This window comes from Girardinichthys multiradiatus, chromosome 1 (genome assembly GCF_021462225.1).
Source record: "Girardinichthys multiradiatus isolate DD_20200921_A chromosome 1, DD_fGirMul_XY1, whole genome shotgun sequence".
Lineage (NCBI taxonomy): Eukaryota > Metazoa > Chordata > Actinopteri > Cyprinodontiformes > Goodeidae > Girardinichthys > Girardinichthys multiradiatus.
In genome coordinates, this window is record NC_061794.1 from 40,097,210 (window position 1) to 40,110,218 (window position 13,009).

At 41.4% G+C, this 13,009-nt stretch overlaps 1 protein-coding gene across 2 annotated transcripts; it reads right to left on the reverse strand.

Moving 5' to 3' along the window:
* Positions 1 to 914: 914 nt before the first annotated feature.
* LOC124863321 (transmembrane and death domain protein 1-like) lies at positions 915 to 8,245 on the reverse strand. Of its 2 annotated transcripts, none has more exons than XM_047357762.1 (5): positions 8,092 to 8,245; positions 7,649 to 7,840; positions 6,524 to 6,643; positions 1,569 to 1,721; positions 915 to 1,187 (listed from the first exon to the last, which is right to left on the reverse strand). In XM_047357762.1, exons 1-5 carry the CDS (start codon positions 8,159 to 8,161, stop codon positions 1,012 to 1,014), a joined length of 711 nt encoding a protein of 236 aa, XP_047213718.1. In that variant the 5' UTR covers positions 8,162 to 8,245; the 3' UTR covers positions 915 to 1,011. The 2 variants fall into 2 exon arrangements, with proteins under 2 accessions (XP_047213718.1, XP_047213650.1); XM_047357694.1 differs by having other exon boundaries at positions 6,524 to 6,646.
* Between the last annotated feature and the right edge of the window lie 4,764 nt (positions 8,246 to 13,009).

Genomic DNA, 13,009 nt, shown 5'->3' on the forward strand with positions numbered 1-13,009 from the left:
ATTTGTTTAAATGTTGATTTATGAACTAATAGACTGTAATTGCTGCTCAGTGCCAGCGTTAATCCAAGCTGTCGCCCTCCTGAAGCACATTAGGCTAGATTTGTGTAATGAAGTAATTAGCTCAATTATGACGAAGAAAGTGGGGATGGTGTAAGAAACTGGGAGCAAGAAGAAAGAAAGTAGTCGAGTGCATTGAATGTTTTCTGTCATGGTATTATGAAACTGTCTGAGTGAAGTAGTTGAGAATTTTCCTGTTGAGAGAAAACGATTTTCTTAATTAAAGCCCACAGATTTCAACAAAACTCGTAAAACATTTTTTTCCTTCCATTGGCTTTTAATGCCCAGTGTTCTGGGGCCCATTTTGTCACACAATCCTAGATATCAACTTATTTAAATGTTTTCTTTTTACACTTCAAAAACTACACTTCTATGCTTTCTTTTTGTCTCCCTTCACCCAGCAGACGCAACCACCACAAACATTGTTATTGGTGCTTTGGATTGCCTGTGGGGGTATCAGCAGGCTCAGGGTTGGTGAATGGACGCCAAGCTGGATAATTAGTTGTTCATCAATGCCAGACGGGCACAGTGCCGTCACTTAAAGGGGAAATGGAGAGTGGCATCCCAATCAGAGTAACACTGCAATAACCTGTGAGGTGTGAGGGCTGGGTTCCATTGCATCTGTCTCATCACAATGCAGATGGCCCCTGGCAAGACAATACTGCCTGCTGGTTAAAAAAAAAAACGTACAGCATGGATAATTATTTTATTTGAAAAGGCACCATGCTTGCTTTATTTGTGGAAATTAACAACTGTGTGGCAACATAAACTAAAGTCTGCATTGTTTTTGTGATCACTGTGAATATAGAAATTGGGGAAAATGTGTAAATCTTACATAATCTAGACATAAAAAGGAACATCTGTGAATATTTATTTTCATTCAGTTGTGCATTCTTGTAAATCTAATGTCTTGTCACACATTCATGCTCTTGACATCCTGAAAACATCCTAAAGTCAACTTGATCCTTTGGAAACAAGCACGATGATGAGGAGTAAAGTTGCACATGAAACAGAGCAAAGCAGGATGCCATACAAAAGAGGCAGGGCTACATCCAGAGGGCCCCTAGGGTACGGTGGGACAGGAGCTCTTTTCACAATCAGATCCAGGTCACGCCACGTCAGATCCCCAACTGAAACACAGCACAAACAAGCCAAACATGCTTAAGATTATAAGGACCATGGGATCATTTTTTTCACAATTTTTCACCTGAAGTAACCTCTCAGGAGAGTAAATAAATGGAGAGGTGATAATTACATTTTTGAATCTGTTAATGTCCTGGGAAATATACTTTGTAAAGTGAGAGTGTTGATGTTGAGGAGTAATGAGTTGGAAACATGCCCACATCCACCCCATCTAATTCAGCATCTCATCTAAACACTTAATAGATTCAGGGTTCACTGAAACACCATTCAGACATTAATAGCATAAGAAATTCCTTGATTCTACATCACTATTTCGATCTGTATAATTTCAATTTAATTTTTTTAGACTGTAAGGAAAATGATTTTACGCTTAATTTTTCGGACTCTCTGATGAGGAAGCTGGTGCTTGTTTGCATCTGCTTTCATGAACTGGACGCCTAGGGAGTTGACATGTTTCTGGTAGTCCTCAACGTAGCGCTTTAACCTTAAGGTTTTATCCTGGTTGATGTTCTTCCCCACCTCTGTGAAAACAAAAATACAGAGACACTCACATTAACCTATAGTGCACACTAACCCCTCAAATAACCTTTTATCTCCACTCAGGTGGCATTCTGAGGTCTCCAAAATACATAATAATAAATAATGGAGAAGTGTATGTTAAAACAAAGTTTTATCTAAATTTCTCTTAACACATGTCAAAAATCTCATTAAAATCTTTGTTTTAACATAGAGGTTTTAGAAATGTTACTTAAAAATTTGATTGTTGATACATATTAAACCTTGAATGTGAATCTTGTTTTATAACAAACAGAAAGGTTACATGTTCCAGAAAAGCAGTAATGTGAAAATAGTCTTGGTCATGAGTTATAATGGCTAACATGATGGGTTGTTGACATTCTTTTGAGGGTCATTTCAAATATTAGACCCAGAATTCTTTTCCAGGAGCTTATTTTCTTGTACTCGTCATACTCGTACTCGTACTCGTCGTCTTCTGCTTATCCGGGACTGGGTCGCGGGGGCAGCAGACTCAGCAGAGACACCCAGACGTCCCTCTCCCCAGACCCCTTCTTCTCCAGCTCCTCCGGGGGGAGCCCAAGGCGTTCCCAGGCCAGCCGAGAGACATAGTCCCTCCAGCGTGTCCTGGGCCGTCCCCTGGGCCTCCTCCCGGTGAGACGTGCCTGGAACACCTCCCGAGGAAGGCGTCCAGGTGGCATCTGGTATAGATGCCCGAGCCACCCCAACTGGCTCCTCTCAATGTGGAGGAGTAGCGGCTCTACTCCGAGCCCCTCCCGGATGGCCGAGCTCCTCACCCTATCTCTAAGGGATTGCCCGGCCACCCTACAGCCTCGTGTATCTGGGATCTCGTTCTATCGGTCATTACCCAAAGTTTATGGCCATAGGTGAGGTTAGGAACGTAGACCAACCGGTAAATCGAGATCTTAGCTTTTTGGCTCAGCTCTCTCTTCACCACAACAGATCGGCACAGCGTCCCCATTACTGTGGCTGCCGCACCGATCCGTCTGTCGATCTCCCGCTCCATTCTTCCCTCACTCATAAACAAGACCCCGAGATACTTAAACTCCTCCACTTGAGGCAGGAACTCCCCTCCAACCTGAAGAGGAGAAGCCACCCTTTTCCGGTTGAGAACCATGGCCTCGGACTTGGATGCGCTGATCCTCATCCCAGCCGCTTCACACTCGGCTGCGAACTGCCCCAGCGCATGCTGTAGGTCTTGGCTAGAGGGGGCCAGCAGGACCACGTCATCTGCAAAAAGAAGAGACGAAATCCTCTGGTCCCCAAACTAGACCCCCTCCAGCCCTTGTCTGTGCCTAGAAATCCTGTCCATAAAAGTTATGAACAAGACCGGTGACAAAGGGCAGCCCTGCCGGAGTCCAGCATGCACCGGGAACAGGTCCGACTTAGTGCCGGCAATGCGGACCAAACTCCTGCTCCACTCGTACAGGGACCGGATGGCCCCTAATAAAGGGCCCCCGATTCCATACTCCTGGAGCACCCCCCACAGGGCATCACGAGGGACACAGTCGAATGCCTTCTCCAGGTCCACAAAACACATGGGAACCGGTTGGGCGAACTCCCATGAACCCTCGAGTACCCTGTAGAGGGTATAGAGCTGGTCCAGTGTTCCACGGCGGGACAAAAACCACACTGCTCCTCCTGAAGCCGAGGTTCGACTATCGGCTGGACTCTCCTCTCCAATACCCTGGCGTAGGCCTTACCAGGGAGGCTGAGGAGTGTGATCTCCCTGTAGTTGGAACACACCCTCCGGTCACCCTTCTCATGAAAGGGGACCACCACCCCAGTCTGCCAGTCCAGAGGCACTGTCCCCGACCGCCACGCAATGTTGAAGAGACATCCAGAGATTTGAGGTACTAAGGGCAGATCTCATCGACCCCCGAAGCCCTGCCACCGCGGAGCTTTTTAACCACCTCGGTGACTTCAGCCTGGGTGATGAAAGAGTCCAACCCTGAGTCTGTTTCCACCAGGGAATGTGTGATGGCAGGATTGAGGAGATCCTCCAAGTACTCCTCCCACTGCCCGATAATGTCCCCAGTTGAGGTCAGCAGCCTCCCACCCCCACTGTAAACAGTGTTGGCAAAGCACTGCTTCCCCCTCCTGAGGCGCCGGACGGTTTGCCAGAATCACTTCGGGGCCAACCGGTAGTCCTTCTCCATGGCCTCACCGAACTCCTCCCAGGCCCGGGTTTTTGCCTCTGCCACCGCCCGGGCCGCGGCACGCTTGGCCTCACGGTACCCGTCAGCCGCCTCAGGAGTCCCACAAGCCAACCACAGCCGATAGGACTCCTTCTTCAGCTTGACAGTGTCCCTTACTGCCGGTGTCCACCACCGGGTTCGGGGATTGCCGCCACAACAGGCTCCGCAGACCTTACGGCCGCACCTACAGGCAGCAGCATCGACAATAGATGCGGAGAACATGGTCCACTCGGACTCTATGTCTCCATCATCCCCCGGAATTTGGTCAAAGCTCTCCCGGAGGTGGGAGTTGAATACATCCCTGGCCAAGGGCTCCGCCAGACGTTCCCAGCAGACCCTCACTATGCACTTGGGCCTGCCAAGTCTGTCCGGCTTTCTCCTCCTTCAGCGGATCCAACTCAACACCAGGCTTAATATGAAATCCATAGTGGAAATTCTCACTAAAACCACAAGAGTAAATGAAAGTATTGAGAAGAAAAAAAAATGCTTATTTTCTCAACACTTTCATTTACTCTTGTGGTTTTGGTGGGAATTTCCACTATGGATTTCAAAAAAGGCATATTAACTTCAGCCGACCCCTAGCTGTAATTCCTCCCAGTGTTAGCACAGTTCTCCTTCAGCACCTGAGTATGGTAGAGGGACTCTAATTGCGGAATTAAAAGCCATTATTTCCCGCCAAACTTTTTGGCATTTCGAAAAATTCTGTGCATGAGGATTGCAACTTAACACATGCAATATATAACGGACATAAATGTTTAGGTAATTACTGACATTAAATCCTCTTATGATATGCTATGCAGATGCTCTATGTGCTCTATGTAAAGTCCGCTCACCTGAGCATGGGGGATGCTTGAAGATGGCAGTACAAATCATTTCTGATTAATCTAGCAAATAATCTTTAGAGGGTACTTGTAGACTATGAAAAGAGCATTGAACTTTCATTCTCAGATGGTCAGGCGATCATTAAGTATGGGGGCATAACAATTAATGACACGGTGATCTCACGCAAAAGTAACTTACTATATCCTGACCCAACAGCAGGACTGTTTATTTTATACCCTTTATCCCAAAACAGATGGCTACATCTTTCGTGACTCAAACACTTTACAGGAAATATTTGAGGGAGGTTTCACAAAAATTCGGTACTGTTATATAAGTGGTAAATGTTATTGACTCTAATGTTGATCTGATACTCTGAGACAAATTGAGTTGGATGGATAGTTTATATGAGTGGATTTCTTCAGAACTGCAATCAAGTGATCAATGATTGCTATATCCTGCATCACGCTGATTCCAACCCTCCCAAATTCCTGTCTCACAACTTGTCTTTGCATATTTTCCTTGTGTTATTTTTTGTAACTCCAAAGCTGCTGATGAAAGGAGCAGATGGTTTGTTGTCGGGCTCACGTCAGCTCCACTGAGTCCTCTGTCAGATCATTTACACCTCCTCCTTTCCATTGCCACTCAGCTGTGGAGTTGATGTGCTAACCGGACTGCAGCACATGCCAGAGACTGGCAGTGTGTGAACCATCCCGGTCTTCAAGCTACAATTAAAACAAACCTCAACGTGATAAAGTAATTGTTTTCTGTTGTTAAAGTCTTGGGGAGGCCATCTTGACTGGATTAAGCCAGTTTTAAAACTATGCAGACATGTAGCAGAATGAGGCTTTGTTCCAGTTTCCTTTTGTCAGGGGACATGTTGTGCAGTGTGCTTTGGGGATTTGCTGCTATCAACAGCAATGAACATAAAAAATGAGCAGCTTTAATTTGACAACTGTCCAATTAGCTGGATCATACAGATTGCTATTTATGATGATAGACTATTAAGTGCTGCAAGGGACAAGTTTTCATTATGTGTTCATTTAAAGCTGTGGAGACTTCACAGGATTTTTTTTCCAGATTTTACGATTCCTAGTCTGCGGCAGTCTGCTGTAGTTGTGATCAGTTGGTCAATTTTTGTGGCAGATCTGGACACAGTCGGATAGTGTGAACTGATAACCGACCCAACTGCAAACTCCTCTTGCGGACAGCCATACAAAAAGAGAGGCTGGGACACGGCAACAGCTGTGAGTCCGCCTTTTTCTTTAACTTTATTTGTTACTATACATGATTATGAACATAAACCACCGCAGCACTTGGCATTACACAAACTATCAGATAACTTATTGCAATCATGTAATTATAAAGAAATCAACAAAAGACAACAGAGATAATCAAATATTTAAAACTAAAAAAGTAAATAATGAAAGGCCTTGTTGAAATAAACTAAACAATTAGTCTAACAGAGATACAATCCATCCGAATTCTGGGAAAATCTTCTTTTACCGCTGGTTACTGGTGCAACAGCCACGTATGTCGGTTCTGTCATATTGTCACCCTCGCAAGTGTCCACGGGGGTTTGATGCTTTCATTTAACTATAGTTGCTCTGAAAAATCCGGTAGTCTGTGATTCAGCAGCAAGTCCAGTTGTTAAGTGTGTGTCCCCAGTCTTCCACTCGTGAAAAAAAATCAATCTGTTAGTCTGAACACCTAGTCTTCAAAATATATGCACACTGTGGAAGTCGTGTAGTGTGGTCCCCAGCTTAACTCACCTAGGGCAATATCCGTTCTGCCGATGTGCTGCAAGGCACGAGAAAGCCTGTTGTAGTAAATGTTTTGCCCGAACACCAGCAGCCAATCTGTCAAGGCTGTTCTGCATTGACTCTTTTGATCTGCTAAGCACAAACCACATGGTAGTTAGAGTAAGATGACACAACAAGTGCTCAAAATTGAGTTGGACATGTGAGAAACAGTCTTTAAAAGGTTTACACTTGCCCAGATTTGTAGTTATTCAACACTGTATTCACTCTTTCAAGTATTTATATTGGGCATGAATGAATGTGTCTGTATTTTTGTTGTAACCTTGTTTTATTCAAATAAAAATGCAGTAAGATCCAGTTATAATAAATCAATATCAATGTAACATAAAACAAAAGAAAAACTGCCTTTTTCTCTCTATTAAAAAAAAACAAACTGTGATGATATTGGTTGTTATTCATAACTTGACAGGAAGAACAGCAGAGAGAGAGGGTGGAACAGAGGCAGCGAATGGTTGAGAATCAAACCCGGGACCGCTTCACTGAGGAATATAGCGCCTGTATATGGTGCACCCACTCCTCCACTGACACACGCTGCTCCCCAACTGCATTCCTAGGTCATCTGGGATTTGGGGTCTCAGTTTGGGTATTATTTGAGCTTTTGAAATGTCAGTTAACTGCTCTCTCTTGTATGCATCTGTCTTGTTGCTATGGTCACACAACATAACAAGTGGCGATCAGTAAAAAAGAAACCAGCTGCAAAGCATCTAGGACCACAACCAAAAAAAACAAGTTTCAAAAAAGTAAAGTTGTGGAAGAAAAATAATCAAATCAAAATAATTTATCGCTTTAAAAAAAAAAAACCGAGTCAATGTAATAAGCGGCCACCTTCTGCGACCTTATAAAGAGAATCAGTAACATTGTGAATCTAGCTGCATTGAATTGTGCTGCTGACAATACCTGCTTAACTGTTTCCGATTTCAGCGTTTTACTTCAACATTTTCCCACCTAAACCTTTTTGATAACCCATTATAAAATCCCACATGGCAACAGAACTCAACCACTTGAAAATGCTCTTGATAGAAAGGACCTTCAGTGATTTAAGTGGTGTCAAAGGTCTCAAATGACCTGTGGACCAACCTGCAGCAGAGGAGGTGTCTCTCTTGGCTCGAAATTTAAGATCCAGCTGATTATTTTCTGGTGAGAGACGGTCAATGTGTCGAAAAATGTCCTCCTCTGGGCGAGACAGGGCAAGCAGGAGGTCCTCACACTCTTTGGAGGTCAGCTGCTCCACTAAGCGCTCCAGTTGATGAATTCCAATGTCTTCTGCAACTGCAAGTTCAAAAATAAGGAGTAATGACAGCAGCATGCACAAAAACATAAGCAGCTAACAACAAGACTGTAGCTTGTACTGCATACTTAACGCTCACTGGAGGCATGGGTTTACTTAATGTACTTTACTGCCTGTGTGGTGTGAAACTGTCAAATTAACCAGAATAGTCCACATTTCACAGTTGTGTACTAAGATATTTTTTTAATCTGTTGATGATGATATAAGTACTCCTGCTCTAAGTGCTTCTCACCTGTCTCCTCCTCTCGTGTTGGGCTCTGCAACAGAAAGAAGAAACAGACACATATTTTACAGACATTCATGTCAGTTGTTAAGTGTTTATATGTGCTGCTTGTTTCCAAAATGTACAAATGATCTGAACTTTTTGAAAGAAAAACTAAAGACTCTGTAACTAATCACCATGGAGACTGTTGCTATTTATATACCTACCTGCAGTCATGTAGAAAATTAGCGTACAGGACAGCCTGTGTGTTTTCTAACATATCTGGAAATGTAATGTAAATTAAAATTTACATTACATAAATGTAAATTTACATTGACATTACATAAAAACACAAGCTACATAAGCAAACAATTAAACTGAAAAATATTATTAATAATAATAACATATTTTATTTATAGTGCACTTTACATTTACAGATGTGTGCTACAGTAAAAAAAAATCAATAAAATAAAAACAACCGTTTTAAACTTTTCTGTAAAGTGTTATATAAAATGCAACTCCTGCTAAGGAATAAAGTACGGCAACCCGACATTTATACCCAAATAAAATGTCTAAATTATACGTTATAATTACTCCCGGGTGTTTAACATCAAGTTTACTTTGTTTTCACCTCAGACATTAAGTTTGATGGGAAAATTGTAACAACTTATGAGGCTGGTAAGGTGTTTAAAGAGGTCTCAGGAGAGTTGCACTGTCTAGAACATTTTCTCAAACTGGAGGACATTCAAAACAACTGGCAACATTTCAAGGTCTAGGCACCCATGCATGTTCACACCGAAAGCAGAGTGCCATCTGCACTAGATTTTATTGAAGGTTCTCAAAGTAATAGGACCTGAATACAAATAAATACATTTTTATATGTTGAACATTTTGGAAACCATGTCCTTCCACTTTACAACTGTGCACTATTTTGTTTTGATCTATCACACAAAATCCCAATGACATGAATGAAAGTTTGTGGTTGTAATGTGATGAAATGTGAGACGTTTCAGTTCATTGTCTATTCTTATTTTTGTTGACTGCAAGATTCATGTATGTAGTAGAAACAAACTTTTAAAATGCAATTAAAAAAAACATCGGGAAAGTCAATGTGAGCAAAAAAGATGGTGCATGTAAATTCATGTAAGTGTACCCACCTAGACAACCAAGGGCCGGGAGTGCTTTACACTTTTATGATTTTGCATGTTAAAACGTATCTTATTGTCAGAAGCCAACCAGATCAGGTCTGATATATGCTTCATATAGTTTGAAAACCCATACTGCCTAGTCTATACATGGTATCTGTGTCTCACCCTTTAAAAATAGTGAACATGGCTGCAGCCGTGAGGTGCAGAGAAATAAAAATGCATACACTTTTATGTCTGTTTTGGCTTCGTTGCGAAACTTCAGAGTATTGTGCTGGAGATGCATCTATTTACCAGGGAAAAAATGTTTAATGGCATCATTGTGAGGGCTATGGTGAGGGCATGTTTTAAATTGTTAATAAGCTTCATCTGCCAAGAAGTAAAGGTTGTTTGTGTGGGATGCAGTGTTAAATTCTCCATGTGGGCTAATGAAAGAAAAAATGTGCTCAAGGGCTGAGAAACACAGAAGCTCAGGAGTGGGTGGTATAATGGTTCTGCGATGATTTCAGATTTTACATTATCAGAAAAAAGGAAACACAGGGCAGGAAGTCAGGAATTTTATTCATGTTACATTAAAGTTTCCACCAGATAATCCGAGACTTACATATGTAGCACAATATGAAGCAGATTGTAAAGAAATCTTAAAAACGGATGATTACTGATAAAAAAAATAGGAAGAAACTAAGGGGGTTGTTTGACTTATGTGCTGATATCCTTCTTGCATTGTGGTCGTCTCCTGAAGTCATGCGTCCATGTCTTTTACACTTCACACCACTGAAATCTGATTAAATAACGATACAGACTCCGGTGGAATGAAGGATAGAACACATGGAATATTCCTGCAGTGTCTGAAATTAAAAAAAAGACAAATGTACATTGTCAGAACATCCTTCTTCATACTCTGATTTTCATTCTGCCTCAGATTCCCCACATTTCCCCAAGGTAATGAAACACAATCAGTCTTTTTTTTTTTTTTCCAGAAACAGCAAGTCCTAAGTTGCATTAAGATAAACCTTAAGCTTTATTTCCAGTGTTAAGCTTTAGGATAGAGGCCAGCCCTGCAACCTGGTGCAGAGTTTGCAGTTGGGACTCCATGATTTATGAGGAAGCCTCTGAGGGTGAGGAGGTGGCAATGAGTATGCCAGGAGTTGGATGTCGACCTTTCCCTTTTTCTTGAGTTTTGAGTTAAACATGAGCGAGACCGGGCATGCCCTGCTCCTTGGCTCCAGGGATACATGCTGCAGGTAAGATCCTTGAGTCTGACAGGTTATCACAAGCCTGAGCTGAATTCTGGTTTAGTCATCAGCAATAAGAACCCACCACAGTCCCCCTCAAGCTCCTCTTGGTATCACACCACGTCAGATACGTGTTCTCAGGGTTAAAAAACATCTTTTTGTTCAGCTCGAAATACCTGCAACTTTCCGACAGTCATCATACCATGTTTGACTTACGTCGCCTGACCTTCCATGTCCAAAATTTATCTTTGATTCTGCTCCACTTTAAAATATATAATCTATTTAGATAATCTTAAAAATAAAAAATAAATTCCACAAGCCCTTGTAGCTCTTTTTAAGTTTTTTGTGTATATTGAAGTAGTTGACCTAGCTGAAGATGTAATACTCACCTTTTTATCTTCAAGAGTTTTCTCGGGATTGCAAACAACGATGAAGCTCAACCCAGACTTGAAGGAGACTAAAGGTACTTCTGACAAGTTTTTCTCAGACTTTTTTCTCTACCTCATTCAGGTGGTGTTTTAGACAACTGCACCGACCAATAATATGCGTGCACCTGAGAAGGACCACCCATTTTTTTCAGTGTGACAAACCTGCCCCACCTTACCTTGCAGAAGGATCTTATTACCAAGAAACAAAGTAATATTTGAAAAACAACAAAAAAAAAGATAATCAAAAACCTGTTCAAGTTATAATCTTAAAACAAATGTGATCAACAGTAGAAGTTCTATTATCATAACAAAGTTAACATCTCATATATTTCAAAGGCAATGAATGGAAACTCCAGGGAAGGCAAAAAACCTGCAAATCAAATACAGGAGTTTCATGTAATATTCATCTAATAAGAGCCTTGTGTTCATTATTTGATGAGTCTGTGCTGTAATTTGTTAATTTTTATCCCACCCTCGAGAGCAAACCGCATTCTTCATTAGGCCAAATTGTTTCATGAGCCCATAAACTAGTTCTTCTAAAAGAAATGCAATTTGCAACTGTGGCAAGAAAGAAAATGCATGTGCTGTTAGTTTAAAATTTATATCTGTATGTTGAAGATTGTGATAAATTATTAAAATATCTCAGCCTTGCTATACAGTTTAGGTCACATCTTGGGCAGACTGTGATTTGTACTTTGATCTTCATCCAAACATTTTACTTGGTTTTGAAATGCAAGTAAATATGTAGCCTTTAACCTTTCATGGGAAATGGTGTAATGCCTGACATCCCGTTCCATAAAAGGAGGGTCGTTTTGAATAGCATTCCTCTCCTTTACAATAGCAGGGCCAGGGTTGGTGAGAGGTGGGCGGAGAATAACAGTGCTGACAAATTCCTGAAGTAGAGAGCTGCACGGAGCCTCACCTGATGAAGTATTCCTCTCGTGGGCACATTCATTTAGCCCCAATCTTCTTTATGTGTGATTTTATTGACAAAAACACCAGTATCTTTGACTTATGAGCTGCTGTTCTACAGAGACAGGCTGTGATTTATCTCAGTGTTTGGTGTAGACCAGATTGATCTGGACAGTAAGACTTGTTTGGGTTAATCCTTTGGACCCTCAAAGGTGACAGGTGAAAAATTGGCTTTTAAAAACATACTACTTAAGGCAGTTTTGGGCCTGGCTAACTAAACAAACAGATACAAAGTTTGCACTATCTATTTGTAGCACTGCTGGTTGGATGGCATAGTGGCCGAACTTGTTCAACCCATTTCTAATATTTTTACTGCTAGACTTTACCATATTGGCAGCAAGTACTAAATACAGCAAATAAATGTTTCTTTAAAGTCTGAAAAACTGGATGTTGTTACTGGCTCTAAAGTAGATGTCCCAGTTTGTCCTTTTTAAACTTCATTTAATTGCAGTCCCTGACTAAGATCCGACGTAGATTCTTGTTGTTGGTGCACAGAATTTAACCTCAGCCATACTGACAGTGTTAGCCAGTGAGTTGTTCAGCCAGAATTTGCATGACAGATTCATAAAAAAAGACTCTTTACATGTACATGATTTGGAAAACAGTATTTAAGGCACACACATTGTTTTGTTTTCCACAACAATCAAAGTGTTTTCACTCTTTGCAATGATGCTTGCAGTAAAATAGAGACTGTTTACTTGCTGAGCTGCTGGCTTTAGCAAAGAAATGGGTCATGGAAGCCACTCACGTTAATTTTTTTTAAGTACCCTGTGATGTAATCCATTGTTAAGTTAGCTTGCAAGATGTAATTATTGCCCATTGTTTCTTCTTAGTCCACTACATTTGTAGAAACTAAATTTAATGAATTTTGCATTTGTTTTATTTTACTCAATGATTTTATCTTTGAATTGATTTATAAAATGGATGCATCATTCTTCTGTCTTTCACAATCTGCAGCATCACTTACTGATTTTGAAACCCTGTTCTGAAGACATTCTTAAAGTTTTGAGGAATAGCTCATCAGGTCAGGACAGTTCCTGGAGTTAATTAAAAATTTGTTGATTCACAAACATTTTCTCTAGCTCAGGAATTTTCTGCATCCAGCTCAGACTCAAAACTGGCAGCAAATGACTCTCATATACAGGACTTTAACGGCATATTTGCATAT